Here is a 25,963-nt window from a genome sequence, read left to right on the forward strand (position 1 = left end):
CCATGCAACTGCTTCTGAATATCGAAATGTTCCCATGTAAAATTTTAATTAGGAGAAAAAAAATAAACTGAAATCTTCCCCTATTTTAGTAGTACAGCAGCTGATTAAAAATTGAAAATAAGTTTAAAAAAAAAAGGGAGGCTAGAAATAAGCAATGGTTGTTTATTAAAAAAGTTGACATGTGACTTCACCATTTTTTTTTCCTCTCCTTGTTGTTTGCTTACAATTTTGCCTACAAATTTTATTTGCAAAAATATTACTAATAATTTCATTCACAAAAATAATTTACGAGAATTGCATAAAAATAAGCAGCGATTTTAGTATCAATATAACCACTTGCTTCACAAATTGCTACTCAAAATTGATCAACTGCTGCTAGCCAAGATAAGCTAAGCAGCAGTATGGAGACCTCCGCTTAGACTCCAAATCAATCTTTGCAAATTCTAAGTCAACACATTTTCCAACGGTAAAGATAAAAATGTCTCTCAAAACATCAACATTGCAAAATGTTTATCATGGCCAGTAACCATTTTCCTTCGTTTCTTCGCTTCTTTCAATTTTCTCCAATATGAGCATCAAATGCTTCGTAAATTACTCCTTGACAATCCATGGTCAACATGTTGCGCTACAAATTCCACAATAGGCAGAAAAAGTAACTCTAAAACGACACTATGCAAAATGTTATACCCCACAGTCAATGCACATCACAAAAAGTGCCTATCAAAATCAACTTATCACTGCCGCTGGGTCCAAATTACGTAAAATATTCTCATCTCCGTAGAATAACATATCTTCTTATAAAATACTTGATGTCTCCACGACTAACGTAATCCAACTGTGCTATCTGCGAATGAGCGTAATGACCACGTTCGTTGTCATATTTTTAATCACTTCCTAACAGAAAAGAAATAAGAACTGCTATCAACTTGTATGCTTGTCACCCTATCAGGACACAATAATTATCACATCTATATTACTCGAGGCAGACCGTGTCAGGATATATACAAAACAGAAAGTTCTCTACTGCACTTCCCTGGATCCCTTTGTTTAGTAATCCCCAACATTTGTCTAATGCGAAAGATCACTCACTTTATGGCAACCCAGGCAGGAAAGTTGATATTACTTGTAAGCTTGTCTGGCATTGCTTACATAGCAACAACTTTGTGCAGGGTTAAATTTCTGAGGATATATATTTTGTTTAACAAGCACAAAAAACCTTTGTATAGGGCTAAATTTCTGAGGATATATATTTTGTTTAATAAGCACAAAAAACCTTTGTATAGGGCTAAATTTCTGAGGATATATATTTTTGTTTAGCGAGCACAAAAAAACTTTGTATAGGGCTCAATTTCTGAGGATATATATTTGGGAAACATGTCAATTGGCACTAAGCAAGTTTTTCAACATTAAACATTTGACACTGAGCAATTTTCACTTTACATTAAACTTACTTAGGCTGGGAAACGTAACAATTGAACCTAAGAAAGTTTTTCTTAATCTGGTTTAAGAATAATCATATTGAATATAAGATGAAACGCTAAAAAGAACTTCTTGATCCAAAATGCAAACAGTTTGCTAGAAGCACAATTAATGCAACCATTGCCACAAAGGATCCTTTCTATTCAAAATAGAAAACACCCTAGCATACGGATGTATATCGGTCAATACTTGTATAGAACGTGCATTGACAAACGTCCATGCTTTAGATAGAGTAATCAAACGCAAGAAGCAAAGTTGCATTCAAACAATAAGAAACGTGATGAATACAACTCCATTAGAAATGATTGGTAAAACAGATCAAATTACAACTGAACAATTATTCACAGAACTGATGTCTCAATATTTAACATCCCATTATAAATCTAAAGCACTCAAATTCTACAACTCTTTTGAGTAGACACGTTAAATGCAGCACACAACCACAACACCTTCATACCTACAATCTACTAGTGGATTGTGATATGTTGCCAATCAACATAACACAAAAATACAAAACAACCAAACTCTCTCCTCCACCTCAATTAGCATCAGCAATGTGCCCCGTATACATGACGTTAGGTACCCTTCCATGAATATTTTTTCATCTACAAAAGCCAGAAGTAGCTTGATCTTTCCTGTAATGCCATTGCCACACCATAGCTGGGAAGCATACACATGAATATAATAAATTGTGTAATGCTAGGCAAACTGAGACTTAGTAATCTCTTTGAACATGAAAATTCGCAACCATGTTGAAAGCTGCACAATCTGATGCAGTAAGTAGAGTCCATCTAGCACCACATGTGCAAAATTAACATTTGTTGAAAGGGAAGTGAATCCTGAGTAACTCCAAAGATGGTCCTCATTGTAGAGTTACGAATTTCTTGCACTCCTGCAAAACATAATGCAAAAATGAATTCCATTGTGTTTGTAGATACAACAAAGTAAAGATCAACGTGAAAATGACCAATGGTCATTTTCTGTACAACCATAAATACACCTATATATGCATATAAAAGTCATTAAATTCTGTTAAAGGAGAAAACCGAAGACTTGTTTCCCAAGACTGAACATGAATTATTTAAAATCATGTTCTGAAAAGATAGGTATGAAAAATAAATAGCATGCCTTATGCCAACTTATGTTTTGAGAATGGAAACAAGAAAAGTAAGCAATCCCATTCCCGTGGCATGAAGATTTCTGTTTATTCAATTTTCACTTCAAAAATGTTGAACAAAAACAAGACTTCACAGAACAAACATTTAGAATAGAAACCAGTATGAAACACGTACACGTCTCCTTAAAATATAGCAGAAAGACTAATTATAAATTTGTTGCGCTTTTGAAAAATAATTCTCGACAAGAAGACAACTCAAATTAAGGACATGGCAAAAGCCCCGCTACTAGAAAATTATTACCTTAAAGGAAAGTGTCTCAGCATCCCTATGAAGCCAGATTTGGCAGAAACAGCTGATGAACTGGGTAAATATGGTTCCAGGATCTGGATCAGGGCTGTGACAAGCCTGGTTCACCCAGGATCTGCCCAAGCACCCCAGGTTCCCTCTAAGTCAATCCTAGGGTGTAAGTCTTTGATTTTCCATAGCATTTTTTAATGTGGCATTTGAAGCATGGCCAGAAAGATTCAGAATGCTCAAACCCCTTATTATGTCACTTCATCTCCACAAGCCAGCCAAAAAGCAATTGAAACTACAGTTGATTACCATGATGCCTGTAATAAGCTTTTCCCCTTATCTGCTATAGTTGTCAATGCCCACCTAATCAGAAGGTTGATTGCCTACATACAAAATAATGGATGGACAATTCAAAGCAGGATTAAAGAGCTGTGATTTGCTGTCTAATTACTGACCATCCACGGCACCAGAGTGAAGGTCAATTTGAATGACAATGTGAATTTCACGTGTGTCATGTTTCAAACTCACGATTTTTTGGAATTTCAATCAGATCATCCTCTACCAAAGGACAGAGTGGATGAATGAATGTGACAAGAAGGATTGTTGTGAGCTGCTTGTCCCTTCCTTTCTGGCTACATTACTTCCTTATCTTTCCAACTACACAACCTTCTCACTCAATCACCCTTTTAAACAAATCATACACTATTCTTAGAATGCACCATTTTTGTTCTTTTGTTTTTAGCTAATGCCTTCTGCTTTTTTAGAACCCTTTATTTTCATTTTCCGTCAAAGGTGGTTCTTGAGTATTTTATTTTGTTGCATAATTATGAATATTTTTTATGTATTTTAATACTATACATAAACACACACAGTTGCACAGAACCCAGGGAAAAGAAACTACATATGGTGAACCCATAACCAAACCCTAACCAGCAACTTATCTCAGCACATAACGAGTAGGAGTCACTTGAAAGTGTTTCCCAAAAAAGGGCATGTTGATGACAGCATGTCAGGAAATGGTTGCTAAAGATCAAGTTACATCAAAAGCAACTTGGTGCTTCATCTTTACTTTGCCACTGTAAGTAGGGTGTATTACATGTTAAGATGAAACGAAATTCCGGCCTTCCTGTGAAAATGGGATATAGCATGTCCACAACAGAATAATGTAATATCCAGCATACACAAGGATGTGTCCCTAGGGCTATCAGGCTGCCCAGAATGCCTGAGATATCCCAGGTACTTCGTGTCTCCTCCACATCCCCAAACATTGTGAAAAGAGGGAGACATCCCCTAAAACAGGAAACTTAAGAGGAGCCGCCTTGGCATCCCAATAGTCCAGAGTGAGACCTATCTTTTTTGACAGCCCAAAATATTTTACGAAATTAAAGACTTAGAGAAAATCTAAAACCACCACGCAAAGAAACCCCTAAAATTGTCTATAATTCCATATCTTCTAAGGAAAAATTTATAAATAAATACATAGCAGACCATTATGTCTTATGGAGGTGCAACTGATGAGACTGGAAGGCAATCATCCATTATTGAATTGGAGAAATGAAGCCACGTGATGATGCACCCATGATAATCTTCTGATTTCTTAAATAATATAGGAAATAATTATTTATTTTTAACTATTACAAAATAAGATAGATTGTACTGCACAGTAACAAATGCAAGCTATTCCATTCAGAAAGCCCTATACAGCTGATCTTATGAAAATACAATAAATTTATACACAAGTGTCTATGTGGCAACATTGAAAAGAACAGTTAATCAACATCAAACTTGTTATCGGGTCTGGCCAGTAGACAGACTTACACTGAGTGAATTGTCAGTTGGAGGTCGGCTGTTCAAAACCTGGCCCCTCATTTGTCCTCCTCCAGGTGGTTTAAGTTTATTGAGGCAGGAGTGGAGTTATTGACGCAGCTCTCTGAAAATCAGAGTATATATATATATATATATATATATATTTATTGACGCAGGAGTGGAGTTATTGAGGCAGCTCTCTGAAAATCAGAGTTAATATTTGTTATTAAATGAGTAGGTGAAGCATACCCAGAGATAACATTCCAGTGCAGATAAGAATTCAAAACAGCTCTCTGAAAATCAGAATTAATATTTGTTCTCAAATGAGTGGGTGAAGCATCCCAGAGATAAAAATTCCAGTGCAGAAGAAAACTTGGTAAAGGCGTATGAGTTACCGATATATATATAAAGGGTAGGTGAAGCATCCCAGAGATAACATTCCACTGTCAATAATAATTCAAAACATGAGTGCAAAACCATGGATAAATACACACGAAAAAACTTGGTAAGGTGTATGTGAGATCTAAGTTACCAGTTTGCTCAGAAAATGAGCCAAATCTGGATCAGTATGTACCCAATCCAGGTTCTTGTTTAGTTGCCCTATGGAATCCAACAGATTTCCCCCAAGCACACCCTGACCCGGGTATGCTGTAGAGCATACTCAAGCAAACCCAAGGAGAACAAGGCACCACAAACATTTTTTTGAACCTTTTTTTCTCTTATTTGACCTCCTATATTGACCAGCCAACATAAAAAAATCAACCCTAAACCTAAAATTCACCCTAAAAAAACTGCAACACAAAAACATACACATTTATCTCATTTTGAAAACATATATTTCATCTGAATCTCAATCTAATTGGAGTACATACTCCTTTATTCAATCAATAAAGTGCAACCAATTGGCAACAAGAGCTAAGTGTACATGCACTCCAACTTGCACCTTATTCTGCACAAACAAAATTGCTACAATGGGTAACGATAGTGTGGGGTGTAAAACCAGAGCAAGCTGACTTGGATGCTACCACTGCCCAACAAACAGCATTTTTGGAGGAGTCGGATTGCCAGCATACTTTTAGTGTGATAACAGTGGCACTGTACTCCTTGTGGTTCTTCAAATCCACCTACACGTACATAATCTAATGTCAATGATGGGGATGATGATGATGATGATGATGATGATGATGATGTTGAACTTTATGAATACCCATATAGTGCTGATGGATAATTTTATTATTTCAATACTCAACAATGAATATCTATCATGACAATCAAATTTGACAAATTGATATTGAAGTAGTATTTTTAGATTTTTTGGCAGTTTTGTTTATTATACGCATGATATGTGATATTCTTAAGTTTACTCCTGTTTTTAGACTGCAAATATGTATATATTTATGATTTCAGATTTTTATGTGTTTTTGTATGGGCACACCCAAAATGAACCCAACCCTAAAAATTGTTTTGCCATGCTAACACACCCGAACCCAAACCAGTAACTTGGTATATACTATTAGATAAATGGCTGTTTCATTTTGTTTATACGTACTTCTTGCATTAAATTTCTCTTATGTTTACCGAACCCAAACCAGTAACTTGGTATATACTATTAGATAAATGGCTGTTTCATTTTGTTTATACGTACTTCTTGCATTAAATTTCTCTTATGTTTGTATATATAACAAATCATAATCTAAGTTGTCAATTCAAGTACAAGTGTGGGTACAGGATACAATTGCAAGTACGAGGATACAGCAAAAATTTTAAAATTAAGTAACAAAAAAATATTTTAAAAAACATTCCAATATAAAATATAATAATTTGTATTATATTAAATAGTGGACAGTAGGCGATTTTTTATCCTTGGGTCCGTGGATTTGGTGAGCAGAGAATGCACAAAATCTATTCTCAAGATATTCCTGTGAATGTTCTGCAGCAATTTTTGCTGGGTGATTGTGATTTTTGCTGGGCGATTTGCTGGATGGGACCCAGACAAATCCAGACCCAGACCCATATTGACCCCGGACAGGTATGTGGGGTGTTTTGCCGAACTCGGTAACATAGATTATAATGAAAATATCCAGAAATCTGCATTTATTTTATTGAATTAAATATATAAAGTCAACACACAACCATGCAAAACAATGGACACTCATTGCAAAATCAGAACTCTGCCTTCTTTTAATTTCAGCTTCTTTCAGTTTGTTTAAGATATTTTTATTTGTTGCAATTTAGAAATTCAAATATTAATTTTTATTAAGTTTGATGAAAACCAAAAGCTCATATTGCAGCTGATACTAAACTATTTAACTATATACTAACTAATATCTTTAACATGAAGTAAACACGAAGTCTGATATCCTACATGATTAACCATAGAAATGTAATACCTAGAGTTAGCAAATTAACCAGAAGCACTGATATGGTCTTAGAAAACATTTTGTTTTCTATATTTGATTTAACTATGTATTTATATGTAATCAAAATCTAATTTTCTTCTTCCAAAGTTCAATAAATCTTCTCACAGAAATATAAACGCGCATTGAGCAAGGTTGGACAGGCACCAACCAGCATCAAAATATGACAAGATGCCAATAATTGTCATCTAGAAAAAGAGTAGCAAAAGAGAAAAAAGAGGCAACCCAGAATAGATTTGGTTCAGAAAAATTATGACAAGGCAAATAAAAAATTTAGAAAGGGAAGAAGAAAGTATTGGCACTAGCAGTGTCAGAGGCAAGAGACCAAGCACAATGCACAACAGCAGACAATTCAACCACATACCCTAGAGCAATAATCAAGTATAATGCTATCGAATTCTACCCTCTTGGTCATTGCAATAGGGATCACACTGCCCAGGTCTCATTTACCCAAAACAAATGAGGATATTAAAGGTTGAAATCTGTGTTATTTCTTTAGATAGAAGAGTCAGAAACTAGTAACTTATATCCATAATCCCATAGAAATTTACATATGGGAAACGGCAATTCCTGGACATGAGCTTTCTCAGTCTTGCCTAATGACATGTTATTCCATAAGGAGTTCAGTGCGTAAAAATGTTATGGACTATAAAAATGAAAAACTAGCAATCATATTAATTTGCAGAATCCATTCATATCTTTGAAAAAATATCTTTTACAAGTCTTCACAACTAGAAGCATAAGAAGACAAGGTTTCTTTGTAGGTTAGATCAAATCATCCGAAAATGTCACCAGGATGATGGTATAACATTATAATAAAAGTCTAATTGACTGCTACCCAATAAAGCCATAATCTCCTGCTATTTATTTCTTACATAAAACTAAATAGCATATCTTCCAAGCAGTTCTAAAGCAGACAAAATTTACCATGCCTTTCCATAAGTTATGCAGCTATGGATGAGAGTGTTTGCAACATGGAAATAGGAAAAAATATATGGTAAGTCTAACAATTCAAAAGTATGAAAAAATACAAAACGTATAGGTTTGTGCTCTAAGGAGAACAATGTATGACACAACACAACAAAATGAGAGAAATTTACCTTCCAGAAAGCAGGTGAGAGTTATTTACAGTCTTGGAATTACTCAGACGTCTTGCTCGTTGATCATGTTCCTTGTCAAGGCGCATTGCAGCTATCTCCTTTTCCATAATAGCCATTTCCCTACGCATTTTCTTCCCCTCCACCTCTAATGCTTTGTTTAAAGTCTCTACTTTCTTTGATAACATCTGAATGCAACACAAAGTTAAACGCTAAATCCACAGCAGTGCAAGAAGAGTGAAGCAGAAATCAAAACTGCAATCTATAAGAGATTAACAAGATAGCACACCTCAATCGCATCATCCTTGTCCTTGAGACTCTGATCCTTTTCATAGCTCGCTTTTCTCAACACTATCACCTCCTTCTGCAACGTATCATACAACAAGCCTGATACAGTATCATCTTGACCAACTTCGACAAATTCTGGAGGTTTTTTTTCTGAAATTTCCTTCCATGTATCTTGTGAATCACTATCTCCAGGATTTTTTTCAGTTGAATGGTGGTCCTCATTTCCATTTGCTAAAGGCTTGTTCCTATCTACAGATCGACTGCCATCAAATGATCTGCCACCATCAAAAGATCTTGAAGTTCCCTTTGCATTTTTTAGGACTGTAGTTGTATTGCTCAATACTGAGGACCTCAGTTGGGACAATGATGGTTTCTTGGATCCTAATCCATTTGCAGTTATTCTAGGAGCAATTTCAGCACCCCCAAGCGATTGGCGCCGTGCACGGCCATTGCTGCTACTTCTTGCCTCAGAGCGAACAGTGCCATTTGAAGAGGACCTTAACCCCTCTTCCACAACTTTTAGTCGTAATTGAAATTTCTCCTAAATGGTCAACATAAAGTAAAACCATATGCATAAGTTACACATAAAAACAATTAAAAATTAAAATAGAACAATGACAAAAAAACTTTATCAAGTAAAAAGACACAGTAAGCAGCTGACAATCCAAGATCAGAAGTTTTTACTTTGAGCTGTGCCTCAGACCTAGCTGTTCGTTCAGCAATGGCTAACTTGTCCCGAAGCTGCTGCATTTCACCCTGCAGAGACAAAGTAGTCCATTCTAAATGGGTAAACGAAATGCTTACAAATACAAACCTACTTCCAAGATCAAAATGCAGTTCTTCAAACCTGAAAAACAAATTGTAAATAAATGTGATGACTGACCTGCATGATCCGTCGTTCTTCAAGCCACTGCTTTACAGGCATTACTTTATCATTGCCATCTTTCCATTCATTTGCAACAACAACTGCAACTCTATTTGCACTGACCTTTGCGCGTGCCAGCTCTTGATTCAGCGTCTTCTTTTCTTCCTGGGAGATATGCGACAGGTAAGACAGCATACTAAATCGTGAAATGCAGAACAATTTACACAAAGCAACTTGAGAACCAAATTCTGCCAAGTTTATTACATTGATTTCATGAACTTTCCGCTGATAATCACGCACAGCATTTGCAGCAGCACCCCTAGCAAGAATTTCTTCCTCTAGCTCTCTCACAGTTTGACTCAGCTTCTCAACCTCTGCCACTTTCTGGCGGTATATTTTGTCCAGAATTTTGTTCTCTTCCTGCCATAAAATAACCAAACTTCAATTCAAGAAATTCAATAACAAATCCAGGAAGAATTCATTGGAATTCAAATTCAATACATGTAATATTTTGATAAGGATAGTAAACCACAAAGAACCTAATGCATTACCTGACAAATTTCTATTTGTTTCATCAGTTCTTGGTTTCTATTTTGAAGATCATCAACCATAGAAGCTTTTGCCAGAGCAATTTGAACCGTCCGCTCTGCATCAAGCAATGCTGCCTCTTTTGATTTTGTAAGTCGTTCCAATGCCCTGTTATCTTCCTGTAACTTTGCAATCTGCATGAAAGATCTAGTTTAGCACTAACAAACTCGGTTGAAATATTCAAGAACTAAATAAAGGCCAACATCATGCTAATAAAGAAAGCTAAAGAACCAAAGAAAGAACAGTTCATTTCCATAAGCAGTACCTCTTGCCGGTGAAGTTTGAGTTCTGCCTCCAGTGGAGCAAGAATAGCTTCAATCGGCGGCATGTCATCATCCTTTTGAGCAGCATGCACTCTTCTGAGAGTGGCTTCTGCAGCAAATTGTGCAGCCAATGCAGCTTTCTTCTCATCATTAATTTTCTTTATTTCAAGGTTCTGGGGTGACAGCAAATCATATAAATTAATTAGCATTCGTAACTGATACTCAAAGGCTAAAATTCCATATAACTGCAGACCAGGACAAAAGTGAAAGAACCAAATTTAAAAGTTCATCCTAAAGGGATACCTTATTTTCAAGGAGGATCTCATTAGCCTTCAGTTTCTCATCCAACTTATTCAGCTCCTCTGTAAGCTGGAAAGCAGGAATGCCACATAATAAATGGTGAAATCAAATTAAGACATATCAGGCTATGATATGCCAAAAAGGTATCATATCAAGCTGAATTACTTATTGATGAGAGTTAAGTCCCTACAGTGGATACATCTTCCTACAAGTTTCAGTCAATACAGTACAATTTGCATAACAGTCCATCAGAGAGCCAAATAAAATACAATTCAAAGATGTTATGTTCAATATTAAAAAAAAACAGAGATACCACACAATCACACAGAAGAAGCAAGCCCCAATTAAGTGAAATACCTCTTCCACTGCCTTCTCCCTTGCACGCTCTGACAACTTCAATGCCTTAATTTCAGCTTGTGCTTCACCTAATTCTCTATCCTTATCTGTACAGTGAAGGAAGTACAAAAAACAAGAGCAAACAAGCTTAATCACAAAAATAAGGTATGGACAGTGAAGGAAGTACAAAAAACAAGAGCAAACAAGCCTAATCACAAAATAAGGCACTTTTCTGATTTGAATTACTGAAAATTCAGGCATATTAATGTTTTAGTATATTACATTGAAGCTCCGAACAACAACAAAAAATAACCACAGCATATAATATGAGAACTAAGTTAGAAAATTCTGTCAGTCATGCATCTCAATGTACTGAATTTGAAGTCATGTACAGATAAAACAGCAGAGACTCCTTTTGCCATTGAAAATAATGCTCAGCCTTTTGATAAAACTGCCACTGTACACAACAACACATATCATTAACCATCTAGTACACACTAAGGCCAACAGGAACAGCCAAAAACTTTGGAATTTCTCTGTGAACCTATTTCAAACAATCATATATGAGCCACTGAGTAAGGTGGGTCTAAAAACATTGTCCAGTTCACAAAGGGCAATGCAAAAAATTGCAGTGCAGTTGGTTTATTAGTTGAGGCACACTATTCACACATCTTTGGCCCCCTTGTGTTGTCCACTCACTAAACCTAATATTATAAAATGTTGGACAAAAAAATTGATTGGATCAAACAAGTGTATGCCAAGGCCAAAGAGATCCAAATGTTCATCACCAACCACCACATGTAACATGACATTTGGAATATTCTCTAAATTGGAGCTGCTGAAGATAAGTGAAACAATTTACAGTGTTATGTTTGACTTCAGTAATTAATTTTTCCAAACTAAAGTATCTTTTTTTCTTTGCTTGTAATTTTTTATTTTTTTTGATTAGGTTCTTGAGAACCAATCTGCCTCAACAAAATTGTCTCGAAGTGACTTGTGAAGTTGCAGGAGGCATTGCCCAGCATGGTCATCTGCCAACTCAAGTCTGTAATGCAGGCAATTCAACAGTGAGAATGAAAAATGTTAAGTCAACGATCATAAATAACACTTGGTGGGATCATGTGGCATATCTTCATGGTTTCACCTAGCCTATGATAAGTATGTCCTATATTACAGGGATGGATAAGTCATACGTGGAGAGTTATACGATGGCATCAATTCAATGATTGAGAAGATGAATACCATCATAAGTAAGAAAGAGCACTATCTTTGAACACATGAAATTCTCTTTAGGCAGTGGAAAACTGTATCTTATTGCCTTTACATTGACTCCAAATATTACAACACCAAGGCCCTTTGTTTGTAGGGAAATGGTTGCACCACATAGAGATGTGAAAGTCAGCCAAGGGCAATAGCTAACATTTGCTAGACTCTTCCCTAATCTCAATGTGGAGGATGTAGTTACGAATGAATTTGCTGATATTGAACAACTCCAATGATCAAACTCTTTCCACTCTATGTGACTGACAAGTAGAAGAAGGATACTCACAAGTGGTGGCAACTCCATGGCAAACAACCGAACACCTACAGCCTCCTGAAATCAAGTTCCATCGAATGTAGGTTTTTCACTTTTTATCTACAACTCTCTTAAGTTTGAATTTCTTTCTTATTTTGAAATGCTTTTTTCAAGTTTCAAATTTGATTTATAATTTTATATCCAACTCTTTAAATTTGCCTCAATAGGTAGCCATATTGACATGTAAGTGGAACTGGAGTATATACTCCATCCACTCACTAGAACATAACAGATTGGCATCAAAAAAAGGCAAAGGATTTAGTTTTTTGTGCATTCCAACTTCTGCCCTCCTTTGCATTACTACAAGTAAGGGGCAAAATACCACATCCAATTAACAAGATTGGCATACACCAATAGACAATAACAGATGGAAGCCTAACATGAATTTAAAAGAACAGATACCCCTCCCTCATGATACCTAAGCCAAAAGTCGCCCTACAAAAGGGTTAGCAAATCAAAAAAATAATAATAATAATAAAATTTATCCCTGAAAATTCTATCACTCCAACTTCTAAATCTACCAAATGCCTTCGGCAAAAGAAATCCTCTAAAATCTTGATTCAAAACATGGTCATAAGCAACACAATTTGCCATATTAGAATTCTAGTAGTAAAGTCTACAAGCAATGCTCACACAAACTACAGAAATTGTGTTTATTAGCCTCTCGAATATAAAAGAGAGACAGTAATGTTCAACCTAATCTCAGAAAATTCTGAGAATTCTACATCACAACATTGTGAATTTGAACTTTAACTCCAAAGAAAATGCCACTTAAATGTTGGAAAAAATACAGTAGAATGCCACTACAAATGTCATGGTACAGCAGATGATCTTAAAGCTAATCTCAGAAACTTTTGTCACTTCTACATTTAAATTTAGTGAATTTAAATTCAAAGTAAGTCCAGTCAAGGAAAATGTCGCTCATTTGAAAATAAGAAGTCATCATCTACAAAACAGTCAGATTAAACATCTAACAACACAATCTACAGGCAACCCTGACAAAAACTATCGAAATTTTCTACATGTAATTTACAAATATGCATCGATTAACATTTTAGGAAAATCACAAATACAGTGTATAATCTTACACAGCTAATCTCAAGCAATTAAGTTCTCATGTTCCACAAGGACACATTGCTGCAGGTCAAAGTGACTACCTGGACATCCAGGGGACTGGGCACATCCCTTTCTTTTGAAAAAAGTGGGGATGTCCCTTTCTTTTGTTCTTTTAGGGGATTTCTGGTGACCCCTGGCCATCCCAGGGACTTCAAGGCATCCTTTCTCACATCAAATACATCAAAAACAGCAAAAAAAAATTTAAAAAATTCTAAAACAAATAAAACCCTAAAGAAGGAAAACCCTTAACCCAAAACCACTTTTAAACCTATGCCCATTGTTGTTTCCAAGAAATCAATCCAATGATGATTACCATTTCTGAGCTTGTAGTTCAATGTGCCTATGTACTGTGCATGATGCAGCATTTCATTTTTGGGTCTCTCAATATAAAAAATGTTTCATGTGAAGTATATAATCATCAATCTGTCAGACGAATTATGGAATCAATGAATTGTTATTGTACTTAATCTTTAAACTTTCAGCTTCTTTTAGTTTGTTTATCTTAATTTTAGGTTTTTTTTTATTATTTATATTTAAAAAGTTCACATATTAACTTTACATTATTTAAATAACCATCCTCCTCTGCAATCCCTAAAATCCAGAAAAATAATTGTTGTCCCCAAAACTCAAATGAAAATTTATGATAATTTTGCATCTTAAATTCAAAAAAAATGCCACTTAATTGTTGAGACAAATACAGTTCCAAACCACAAAAAATGTCCCATAAAATGCCAAGGGTTGTTCATAAAACCTACAAAAATCAATTGCAACAACTAAACAAATCGTTGTCAATGAAAAACATATTTTTTTTTAATTTGAAGCAGGATGTTATAAAAAAAGGTAATTCCAAAAATAGCATTTTGTAGTTAGTTTTCTCAGAAGATTAAAGCATATCCACATTTTCCTCGAAATTTCAAATGACAAAGGTACAGTACATAATATTAGAGCCACAATGAGATAATTTTGTTTCTTCTACATCTAAGTTTAGTGAAGTTTTTCAACCCATCCCGGAAAACAGTGATGTTTTGAGAGTTTGGCCAAATAAAGAAAAAAATGAGGTATTCACCAAATATGCTTGCTGTCCCTAGAGATGTGAGGAGGTCCCAAATGGCCTGCAGTTTTAAAAACCAGCAAAAATAAAACCCTAGTCACCAAGGATTACAACCTTTATCAAGGTTCACCTTCTTGCAGACATGACTTAATTTTACCTATTTTGGGTTCAGGAAAAATGAAACAAACTGCAGATCTATTTTAATAAAACAGAGAACTTAACTGTATTGCTTTTGCATTTGTACCATATTCCTTTTTTTCTTCTGTCACTCCTTATTTGTTTGATTCTTTGTATATATAGTGTCTTATGTGTTTCAAATAAATTAATGTTCTAAACAAGTAGTTGTCTGTAATTGACAAACGATGCATCTTACACATAGGTATTTGATCCACTTATGTGTTTGTTCAAAAAAAATTATTTATTTATTTAAATATTAATTTTTTAAGATAGTCATCCCTCCACCATCCCCAAAATCCAGAAAAACATTTGTTGTCCCTGAAACCACATCCCCACCTCCCCCTGCACCAAAAACCTGGAGAAACACTAGAAATACAGAGTCCTACACCACAATATTTTTTCTGTTTTAAGCTATTTTGCCATTTCAGGTTTCAATTTAGCATTTCAGTGATTTCTTTTCCCTGGGTTTGGTTCAAGTAGGTTTGGTCATACATATACACGTGTGTGTACACGTACATTTATATACGTATAATATATATTATACACATGTATATATCTATATATGCACAGGTTGGCGAGGAGTGAGCCTCAACCTAAGGTGGATAGTCACCCTCCAGATATATCTGTAGGCAGTTGAGTGCCCCATAGAGAGGGAGAGGGGCTCTTTTGTCGACGATTGTTACAAGTCCCATATCACCCTATATGGATAGGGACCCAACCCCTCCAACCCTCTACATGGATTCTAAGATGGCCCCCATCTAGATCTCTCTGACCATGTGTTTGTGTATACCATCTACAATTCCCTACAACCTATAAGAAAATCCTCTATATGTGTGAGTTTGTGTATATATATAGTTGGTCAAATGCAGCCATCTAATATGTAGAATACATATGTATAAATCTACAAGACCATATATACACAATTCGAAGAGGGTAGAGCCTCAACCTAAGATGGATATATATATAGGTAGTCAAGTGCTAGTTAAGTGCCCTGTAGAGAGGGAGAGAGGGGCTCTTTCATCCGAAAATATTACAAGTTCCCGACCCACTATATGGAACAGGGACTCAACCCCTCCAACCTTTTTTATGGATTTTGATACAGCCCCCATCTAGATCCATCTACCTATCTAGTTGCCAATAAAATCTAAAATTCCCTATGCCCTATATGACAATCTTAATATATATATATATATATATAGATAGTCATTTAAGCATGGTCATCTATCTCCCCAATCAGGCGATGAAAGGTTCCAATCCAAGTTTGATGATGGGTTAAGCATAGCCATCTATCTCCCCCATAAAGTGATGAAAGGCTCCTAGCTAAGATTGATGATGGTCAAGTGTAGATTAGAGCCAATCAACTTAATGCACCACAACCCCATATCATGTGTATATATACATATGTAATAATGTATATGTACATATATGTATACACATATACACATATATGTATGTATATATATAATCATCACAACAATATAAATATATTCCCATTAAAGGAGTAATTAATAAGCTAGAAGTCCTAAAAAGGCAAAGTGGAGAACACCCCCCTTTGGTTTCTGAAGCTAATGGCGCTTTTAGAGGTAATGCAAGGGTTGCTAGTGCAAGAGTGGTCATTTGTGATGAGCAAGGCCAATTTGTGAAAGGTGGTTCTTTTTTCTTGGGTAATAATGCCAATAATGAAGATGAATGGTTGGCATCCAATTAGAAGGCCTTGCTCTAGCTAAGGATGTTGGATGCAAGACAATAATTGTAGAAGCAGATCTGATGGTGGTTATTGGTGGGTTGTTAAAGAATTCTTGGCCTAATTAACATCCAATTTTTTGAAAGCTCTTGCTATGTGCAAGTTGTTGTGTTGGCATTTGCATGAAGATTGCATTAATGATATGTTATGTTGTCGTTGATGTCAATTAACCGGTAATGATATTGCTGATATTGTTGTTATTGATGATATTGTCTTGTAACCGGTAGGAAGAACTTTGTGGAGGACATTGTAAACCGGTATGTAAGTTTGTGAGTTAAACCGGTAACTGGTAAAAGGTTATAACCTATCTATGTAATGTAACCGGCAAACCCTACCAGTTGTTTTTGTTAAACCCTAACCCATTAAGGTTGTTGAATTGGTTATGTTGGTTTATGATCTAATGATGAGCGGTAATGATGGTGACACGTATGGTCATTGTATGAAGACAAGTTCAAAATGTTTTGGTGTGTTTTTGTCTAGGGAATGAGCAAAATGTATTGCATCTAATACAAAGCACGTGATAAGTTACTGAGTTCGATGAAGCGGTAATCAAGGAGCGGTTAAGGTTTTCTTGATTGATGTGTAGAGATTGCTATGAAATCCAATGGTCATACTTGAACCAACTTGTTTGTAATCTCTATGAGAGAATTAGGTTTTTGTTGTGTTACCGACCTAATTGATTTGTTATAAGGTCGATGAAGTTTTTTTGTTAAAGTTGTTGGCAGAAATCAGTTGAGTGTGTGGTTGCCGAACCGGATAATGAGTCTGCAGTTTGAGTAAAGGCAGATAAAAGCTTAAACGGATCCGATCAAGCAAGTGCAGTGCTATTCAGACAGATCAAGCAAACTCTTGTTGTTTTCTAACAATTACAGCAGAACTGAAATCCCCTAACCGGGTAAGCTCTAACAATCTTGGTTGCTTCTCAAATCCTCTAACAAGGTGATCCATTAGCTTGGATTCTTAAATCCTCTACCGAGAGGACTCCTAACAGGGTACTTGCTTCTAACAAGGCATTTGTAGTCAATCCCTTAACCGGGTGATTCTTAACAGGATCAGTTCTTAACAAGACTTTTGTAAAGCTTTAACAGGCTTGGCTCCTAACAGGGCGAACTTCAGAAGAGTTCAGATAGTTATCTTGTGAGTCTCATCTCATCGTGGTTTTTCCCATTTGGGTTTCCATGTCAAAAATACTTGTGTCATGTGGTGAATGTTTTTGTGGTTATGATCTTATGGTTGATTTGATTAACTGCTTAACTATTCTGATAAGGCATGATAAGCGGAAGCATTGAGAAATGAAGTCTGCTGACATATGATAAAGCATTTGGATGTTTACAAATTTAAAGTTGTTTATTGTTAAGTTGCTATAACAGTCAACCGGTTTTCTTATGAGTTTTTATCTTGACAGAGATATTTCATTGATAAGTTTACTTTGTGTGATTGATATTGAGATTGGGAAAGTTTCTATCAGTTTTTCTATTTACCGATTCACCCCCCCCCTCTCAGTAATCTACCGGATACTTATTCTTTCATCATACCATCATGTTGAAGTTTCAAAACTCTGATACCATGTTGAAGTTTCAAAGCTCTAATCCCATGTTGAAAAAGAGCTATGATACCATGTTGAAGTTTCAAAGATCTAATCCCATGTTGAATTTTCAAAGCTTTAATACCATGTTGAATTTTGAAACACGAGCCTACAAGATCAAAAGGCAAACAAGAACACCTTTCACAAACAAGAGTTGCACAAATGAATGCTATATTACTCAAAAGCAAAGAATATAGAATTACGGGATGAATTACAATTGTATAATGAGGTGCTTATAAAAAAAGAACAGAGCTAAATTTACGAAAACTAAAGTGCAAACATGAGGAGCTAAATAAAGCTCAACTCTAACTAAACTAGATGCATAAAAACCAAACTAGGTGCACAACTAAAATAAGCACTCCTAAGTGAACTTAAGCAAAAAAGCATAACTAGTTGTAAAAAAGCAACTAATAGCAAAATATGCTCCAACACAAGTTTTTAGATGACCCCTATTTGCCCATTGTTATAGGGAACACAACAAGGTGGCTAAATCCTTAGACAATGTCGGGGCAGATTTGTCCCATTATTCGTTGTTGAGAATGCAAATAATGTTAACGAGTAGGTTTGGATACTCTTGTGGAATTAGATCTTCCATGGTGAGCACTCCCCTTGTTCCACCTTACCGACTTTACTTTGATTTTATTTTTCATCTCTCCTCCAAGCACTTGATTTATAACTTTATTGATTACCCCTATTTATTTCTTAGTATCACTTAGGAGATGATAGATCTTTAGCATGCCCTTTGTATGGTGAGTTCATCTCATGCCATTTGTGAAGCTCTTCTTATGGAGTTGTGCTATATTTAGTTTCTATATGTCAGAGTTTAATGTTGGGTGTGTTGTAGTGTAAAGCTCTCCTCTTTATTGTGTAGCTTAGGAAGTGACTTGCTTATGTTAGTGTTGTCTTCAATGGGTTCATTGGGCTATCGTGTAATGGCACACAAGCAAATTGCAAAGATCTTTACAAACAAGTGTGTCGTTTCAAATAGGCTCCTAAAGGCAATTTTTAACAGCTCCAACCCTACAGCCTTGTATCTAGTGAAATGTGTGTTAACAGAGAATGGTATTGGCCTGAATGAGACTAGATGCTACAAAGCCACTATTCGGGAGGATTTAAAAAAAAAATTAAATGAGAAGGTGACAGATAACAGAGACAGGAATTAGATTTCTGGCTTTTCCTGCCTTCAGATTATTCCTTCTCTATTCAAGTGCAGTCGGCTAGCTTGAAATCATTGGTACATGATGTTTCTAAGTAATTTGTTTCTGGGGACAACTTAAGAGATCCTTTTCAATTTCTCATCAACTTGAGGATATCCAATCTTTCTGTGTTAATATTCAGGCAGTGGTTAAAATCCTTCTAGTGAATAACAAAGGTACCTTGGAGATCACCTGTGCATATACTCTACCTTCTCTGAATGGCAGTTTAGTTAGGTCTACTCACAAGGCCGATGTCAATTATGAAGTTAATTTTCCTCAGCTGGTAGTGCCAATTGAAGATTTTGTGGCTCATTCTAAGGGGGTATGTATGGTTTATATTCCTAGTAGTGGCAGCAGTGGCAGCTCATCCTCTAGTGATGTTGGGCAGTGGAATGTAACTAGAGCAGTTTAATTTCAGTGGGTTGTCAAGTCCCCACCAATGACATCAGATCACAATCCCTATTAAATCATGGTCCAGGCGAATTGGTTATATCATAATAAGTGGTGCCAAAATTAATAGGGAGATGCTAGCAATTTAGACTACAAACGAATTTAATTAAAATTAAATTAAAAGTCAGCATGGGCAGTGATTGGATGGGAAGGGTTGCAATTCCTTCCAAGGTGAAAGGTTGTGACTCCCTCAAGATCATTTCTTTGTCGATAAATCAATCAACTTGGAAAATATGAAGTAACTAGTAAATAAACAATCAGATCTAACGATAGTTCGATGATTCATCCTTAGAGCCTTCTATTAGTCATGGTGAATGAAGGGCAGGTTGAATTACTAGCAACAATGGTTGGCAATTTTGTTAGAATTGATCTAGCTTGGGAAGATGCTCGTTTAAATAATGTGAAAGTTCATATGATGACTGATATTTCTAAACCACATTTTCATTGAATTTGAATTTTATCTAGGAATGATTCTTGGATCCAATGCGTTACTTTTGATGGGCAGTCCTTTAGATGTTTCCAATGCAATCGCGTAGAGCACAAGAGTATGGAGTGACCTCCTTCCAAATCAATGTTTTTCCAGCATTACCTTTGTGGAAATCAAAGAAGCAAAATGCATGAAAAAATCTCGAATAATCACAACTCACAACTTGCGGTGATTTTTTTCAGTCGAAACAATTAAGTTTGAACTCACACCAAACCAATAAATTTGATATTTTGACCTTTTTTAGGTCAGCCTATTTTTTCTTCCTTTTCAAAACCCTAACTCTAACTCTGTTACAATTATTGCTCACTGCATATTTTTTTAAGAAATCCTAACCATAAACTGAATTTTTCCCAGTTAAATCATAATTCTTTGAAAAAGCTTTATCTTTTGGTTTTTTTATTTATTCCTGAGAACAACTTTTGCTGCTATGACAAAAATGGATTCCTAAGATTGGTAAACCTGATTCAGATTTTGTTTCAGAAAACCATGGTTTTTGCATGGCTGCTCATGCTAAGGAATCTTTTTCCTCTTCTCCTATTCTTACTAAGAAGGGATCAGATGACTATATTTCGATGTTTGGGGATAATTCTTTCCCCTCCTCTGGCAAAGTTGTCACAGAAGTACAGCAAGCCAGGAAGATTATTGAGTGGGGTCAGCATGTAAACTCTAATACTCATCAGCTTAGAGATGATGAGGATCTGGCTATTCAAATGATGAAAAAATATTTGACCATCCAATGATCTAAAAAGTTAATAACCATTTTGCAGTCTGTCAGTCAAATGGCTGAAGCAAATTGTGGCCCCCTAAAACAGCAGGCAAAGCCTGGAAAAGAAAAACTGTGGAGGACACTGCAAATGGTAATGGGTCTTCAATTGGTAACATTCTTCATTTTGAGGGCTCTAAAGGTTTGATTGAGGTGGTTAACAATAGAGAAGATGATGAGGGGGATAATTGGCGCAGTCTCCCCCTTGTGACTCTAGATGTTCCATAAGTTCGAACTACAGGCAAAATGACAGGAAATCAGAAGCAAAACAGGTCGCATCTAGAGGCCAAGGACTCCATTGGGGATGGTTCACAAAGGAGTATGGAGGCTCTCCTTTCCCATAAAGCAGGTTGATCAATGCACAATCTTGAGGTGTTTCCTTCCTCAATTGGGGTTAGTTAAGGTTTCGTTTGGTGATAGAAGTTTCTAAGTGTTTGTTTGTGTTAATAAAGCAGGGATTTTATAGTAAAGGATTTGCCAATTGGTTTGGTTAGCTGTTTCAAAGTTTCTTTGATTTTATGGTTGTTGTCGAGTGACCCAATAGGTTCCCTCACTCATCAAAAAAAATTAGGTGAATGTAAAAAGAAAAGAATGATAATCCATTCCTCCCTCCCTTGATTGGAAAGAATAGAATCTAAACCTATGTTTAAAACTTTGAAAAGCCTATTTGAAGTAGCTCTTTGATGCATATCTTTCTATTTACATCATCCCCACTCACACAACTCCTCTATTGGCTCAAGCCCTACCTAATCTGATTTGGCAAGGCATATTAGGGAAAGCATGACAATGACAGGCCACTTTGCAGAAACGTTGGGCCGCCATGAAGATCCTTTCTTTTCTCAATGAGGGAGCTGGGCACAGCATGACTCTAAAATCAATGTATGTGCTCTGGTATTCGTGGAGGCCTTTTAGATTACAGAAACCGGCAAATTATGAAAAGAAAATTTACAAAGCTTAAGAAAGTCAAAAACCATGTTGTTTTTTAACTGCATTTTATTTTGTACATATATAGTTTTATACCTTCTTAAGCTCTGTAAATTCCCTTGAGCATACTGAACACATACCTTTGGATGGAACCATTCATAGCAAGTATAGCCCTGGGTAACCAGGGCCCATTAACATTGGTTTTAACTTTTAAGTATCCGAACATGTAATGTGCATAAATTACCATTTCAGTGAACAAGAAAATGAATTTTAAAAAAACAGAGTTTTTGACCATCTTAAGCTCCGTAAATTTCCCAGAGGGTGCCCAGGAGGGTATGACACCTGGGTACCCATGAACCCATTAACATAGGTTTTAACTATTTAAGTATCCAAACATGTAATGTGCATAAATTAACAACTCAGCAAAACCAATAGATAGTGTATGATCTTAAGACTAATCTCAAGAAATTCTGAAAATTTTACATCTAAAGTTAGTAAATTAAAACTTGAAGTCAATCCAAATAAGATGTCACTCAATAGTTGAGAAAATTGAAAACTAAAGTTTGAAGCCACAAACAAAATGTCACATAAACCACCTTAAAACAGATATTACAGGCCAAAAACCCACAGTCAAAGCTACAAAAAAACTCCTTATAAGTAAAATTCCAAACATATCTCCAATGATTCGTGTTTCTATAATGCTGTAAATTCAGACTCTGGTAGTGATACCTTTATTGATTTTTCTGATATTGCATATTCAGTTCACAATGATTATAGTTATACTTGCAGTTTATGTTTTAATAGTTTGGCTTTTCAGGCTACCAGGTTTATCATCTCAGTTAGACACTCCCTTGGCTCCAGATTCTTAAGGAAGATCCAAGTACTGTGTTTTTTGTTTCAGTTTACCTTTATGTATATCATTTCACCTCTATTCAAAAATAATGTAAATAAAAGACAAGTGTATTAATGTCAATCAAAAATGTAGTTCTAAAGTTTGCCGCAGAACATGAAAAAATTTCAAAAGAAATATGAGACTTTAGTATTTTTGTAGAATGATTCTTTGAAATAATGAAGTATACCATGTTTTCCACCAAAACTTCCATTGACAAAAGGTTTTATTCTGAAAGTTAATCTTGGGAAATTTCATCCCAACTGCATTCAAACTCGGTGGATTTGAAGAGTGAGTTCCACTTCCAAGAAAGAAATGCGAATCAATCATTGAGAACACTTCAATAAAGATACATCAGGTTTTTTTCTGTCATATAATGTGAAATATAAATATACATCAAAAAAATTCTGAATTTTTCCAGCTGATTATAGAAAAACGCCCCTGATTTATTGAGAAAAACACAGTCCTAGGCCACAACAATTGTCTCATTAAACATCTAAAGATTCTAAACCCACATTATACAAACAATGTTCCCAAACACTGAAATATTTTTATGTGGCATAACGAAATGTACAACTATACACCCAAAGATATATCTTAGTTTTTATGAAAAAGAGTCCTAGGGCACAAAATATGTCACATAGAACAAATGAAAAGCACAGTCCAAAGGAAATACTCCCAAAAACTACAGCTTTTTTCTCTGTGGCTCAAGCAAATGCCTAAACCCAAAGATATATCTTTTTTTTAAAACAGCCCTAGGGCACAAAATATGTCACATTGAACAAATGAAAAGCATGGTCCAAAGGAAATGCTCCCAAAAACTACGGCTTTTTTATCTGTGGCTCAAGAAAAAGCGTAAAATATAAATCAAAAGATGACTTAATTTCTAGAAGACACTGCCACTTAATTATTGAGATGAAAACAGTCCTAGACCAAGTCAAATGGGATGAGCTCGGGGCTTGAATTCATCTGGGCTTTTCATAATAGTTAACTGCGCTCAAATCCTCAGAAGACATATTATATACTTGAAAATGTGCACATGATGAATGTTAATTGTTAAATAGGGTAAAATAACTACTTCCAATTTTGGATGCACTATAGCCCAATGGACAAGACTAAATTCAAACCATGGGTGAATTTAACATAAGAGATACTCCTAGGTCACAGCATATAAGCTGAAAGATCATCCTGCAACGAGATATTAAACATGTAAAAAACACTGTTCTACACCGCAAAATGTATTCGATCGAATACTTATGAGCACATTTTACAGGAAACTCTCCCAAAAGCTATTACCACAAGATCACGTTTTCCTATGTAGCACAACCAGATTTACAAATATACATCATATATATACATTTATATAAGGTACTGCTGCTCAATTATTGAGATATACAGCGCTTGTCCAGAAAGATGTCACGGTAAACATCTTGTAACACATTACAGGCAATGCTTCCAAAAGCAAAGGAATGTTTCAACGCCGCACAAATCTAAATGTAAATATTTACATAAATTAATACAACTCAATTTTTGCTGGTGAAAATAACAAATAAAATGCCGCTCAATTATTGAAAAAAACAGAGTATGAGGCCACAAAATGTGTCACGTCCAATATCTAATAATACATTATACAGGCAACGCCTACAAAAGTGACGTAATTTTTCAATGTAAAGTGACCAAACATTTTTTGAAATCAAAACTTTCGCAACTAAAAAAACATACGAAATTTATGGAAATTTTGCAAATGCAGCCAAATCTGCCACACGAACAACGGGATCAATAACAAAATACAAGTAACTAGACAGAAACATTACCTCGTACTTCATTTTCAAGGCGATTAAGCTCAACTTTAACCGGATCAGAGCCGTGCATCAGATTCAAGATTTCATCACCATCCATACTTTGTCGCTTCACATGTTTCTTCTTATTCTTCCCGTCGGATTTAAAAGACAAATTTGCAGTAAGAACAGGCCCACCAGAATCCGGCACGGGCGGCCTGCCATTGCCGTACACACTCTCCAGCAAATAATCATCTTCTCCAAGGAAGCTGTAAGAGTCCGACATGCCTCCCGCTGGTCTGATCCGCTCAATTACATCCAAAGCCACGGCCTCGCAGCCTCAAAAAACATGAAAACCCTCAGCAACTTCAAATCACAAAAGAACAGCAAAACCCTCACTTCTCCACCAAAATGAGGCCAATAAGGCCCCTGAAACCCTCGTTTTACACTTCAAACCGCTCGCAGAGAACTTCTCTATCAAGATTTTGCCGTCTCGAAGCTTAAAATCATCGCCATTTTTTAACTCTTGCGATTCTTGTCCAAATTAGTCGTTTAAAACCTCAAAACAACGTAATTTTTACTACGCTTTTATATCTCCCAATGCCGCCGCAGCTCGGATCGATCTCGTGACCAGAATGTCCTTTCTAAAAGCTCCCGCAATGATTTAGAATTTTACTCAGCCTGCAAATCCTTGGCTGCTTTTAAGTTCAGCTCCCCCTTTTTTTTAAATAAATATAATTTCACCTCCAAAATAATTTTTCACCGTAGAGTGAAAGCGAGCTTTCTGCGGAGGCAAAGAGTCTTTTAAACTCCCACTTTTCACCTTGGATTACTATTTAATAATTATATTTTATTGTCTAATAATGCTTTTAATTATATGTTCGACTGCCAAATAAAAGCCACCCGAAAAGATAATGATAGCAAAAGACTAAAAGCTATTTTCCAATGACTTCAACCTTCACAAGTTCCTATGATCTGTTTTTATTTTTTATTTACTTGTTTTTATTTTATTCAATGTTTTTTGTTAATGTAGTTTTGGTTGGGACCCTTGTGTGATATACAAAGGGTGGAAAAGGAGAGGTAATGGCTTGCAAGCAAACATGAGATTTGGTCCATGTGGTTGTCACTATTGTTAGGCTTGAATTCCGTTAAAAGATGGGAAGTGTTCCCAATGCAACAAGCATTAGATATGCTATATTAGGTGGATGTAAATATCTTATTATCTTTCAAAGTTTTGAGTAACATGGAAGGGTTGGGAGTAGGAGGATAAGAGTGATTGAATGTACTCTAGAGAATAACGGTTCATGCCTTCATTTCTGTTAAAGCATGTCTATTACTTCATTAAACTCCTTTTCTATTTTAAGTATGTCTATTAC

At 35.7% G+C, this 25,963-nt stretch overlaps 1 protein-coding gene across 1 annotated transcript; it reads right to left on the reverse strand.

Annotated features, from left to right (window-relative positions):
- Positions 1-1,753: 1,753 nt before the first annotated feature.
- Positions 1,754-25,362, reverse strand: LOC131038773 (microtubule-associated protein 70-1). Its single transcript, XM_057971322.2, has 11 exons — positions 24,624-25,362; positions 10,873-10,958; positions 10,519-10,584; positions 10,218-10,388; positions 9,916-10,086; positions 9,629-9,784; positions 9,383-9,529; positions 9,184-9,255; positions 8,501-9,040; positions 8,215-8,399; positions 1,754-2,371 (listed from the first exon to the last, which is right to left on the reverse strand). Exons 1-11 carry the CDS (start codon positions 24,871-24,873, stop codon positions 2,353-2,355), a joined length of 1,863 nt encoding a protein of 620 aa, XP_057827305.2. The 5' UTR covers positions 24,874-25,362; the 3' UTR covers positions 1,754-2,352.
- Between the last annotated feature and the right edge of the window lie 601 nt (positions 25,363-25,963).

The sequence above is a fragment of the Cryptomeria japonica genome, chromosome 8 (genome assembly GCF_030272615.1).
Source record: "Cryptomeria japonica chromosome 8, Sugi_1.0, whole genome shotgun sequence".
NCBI classification, from domain to species: domain Eukaryota; kingdom Viridiplantae; phylum Streptophyta; class Pinopsida; order Cupressales; family Cupressaceae; genus Cryptomeria; species Cryptomeria japonica.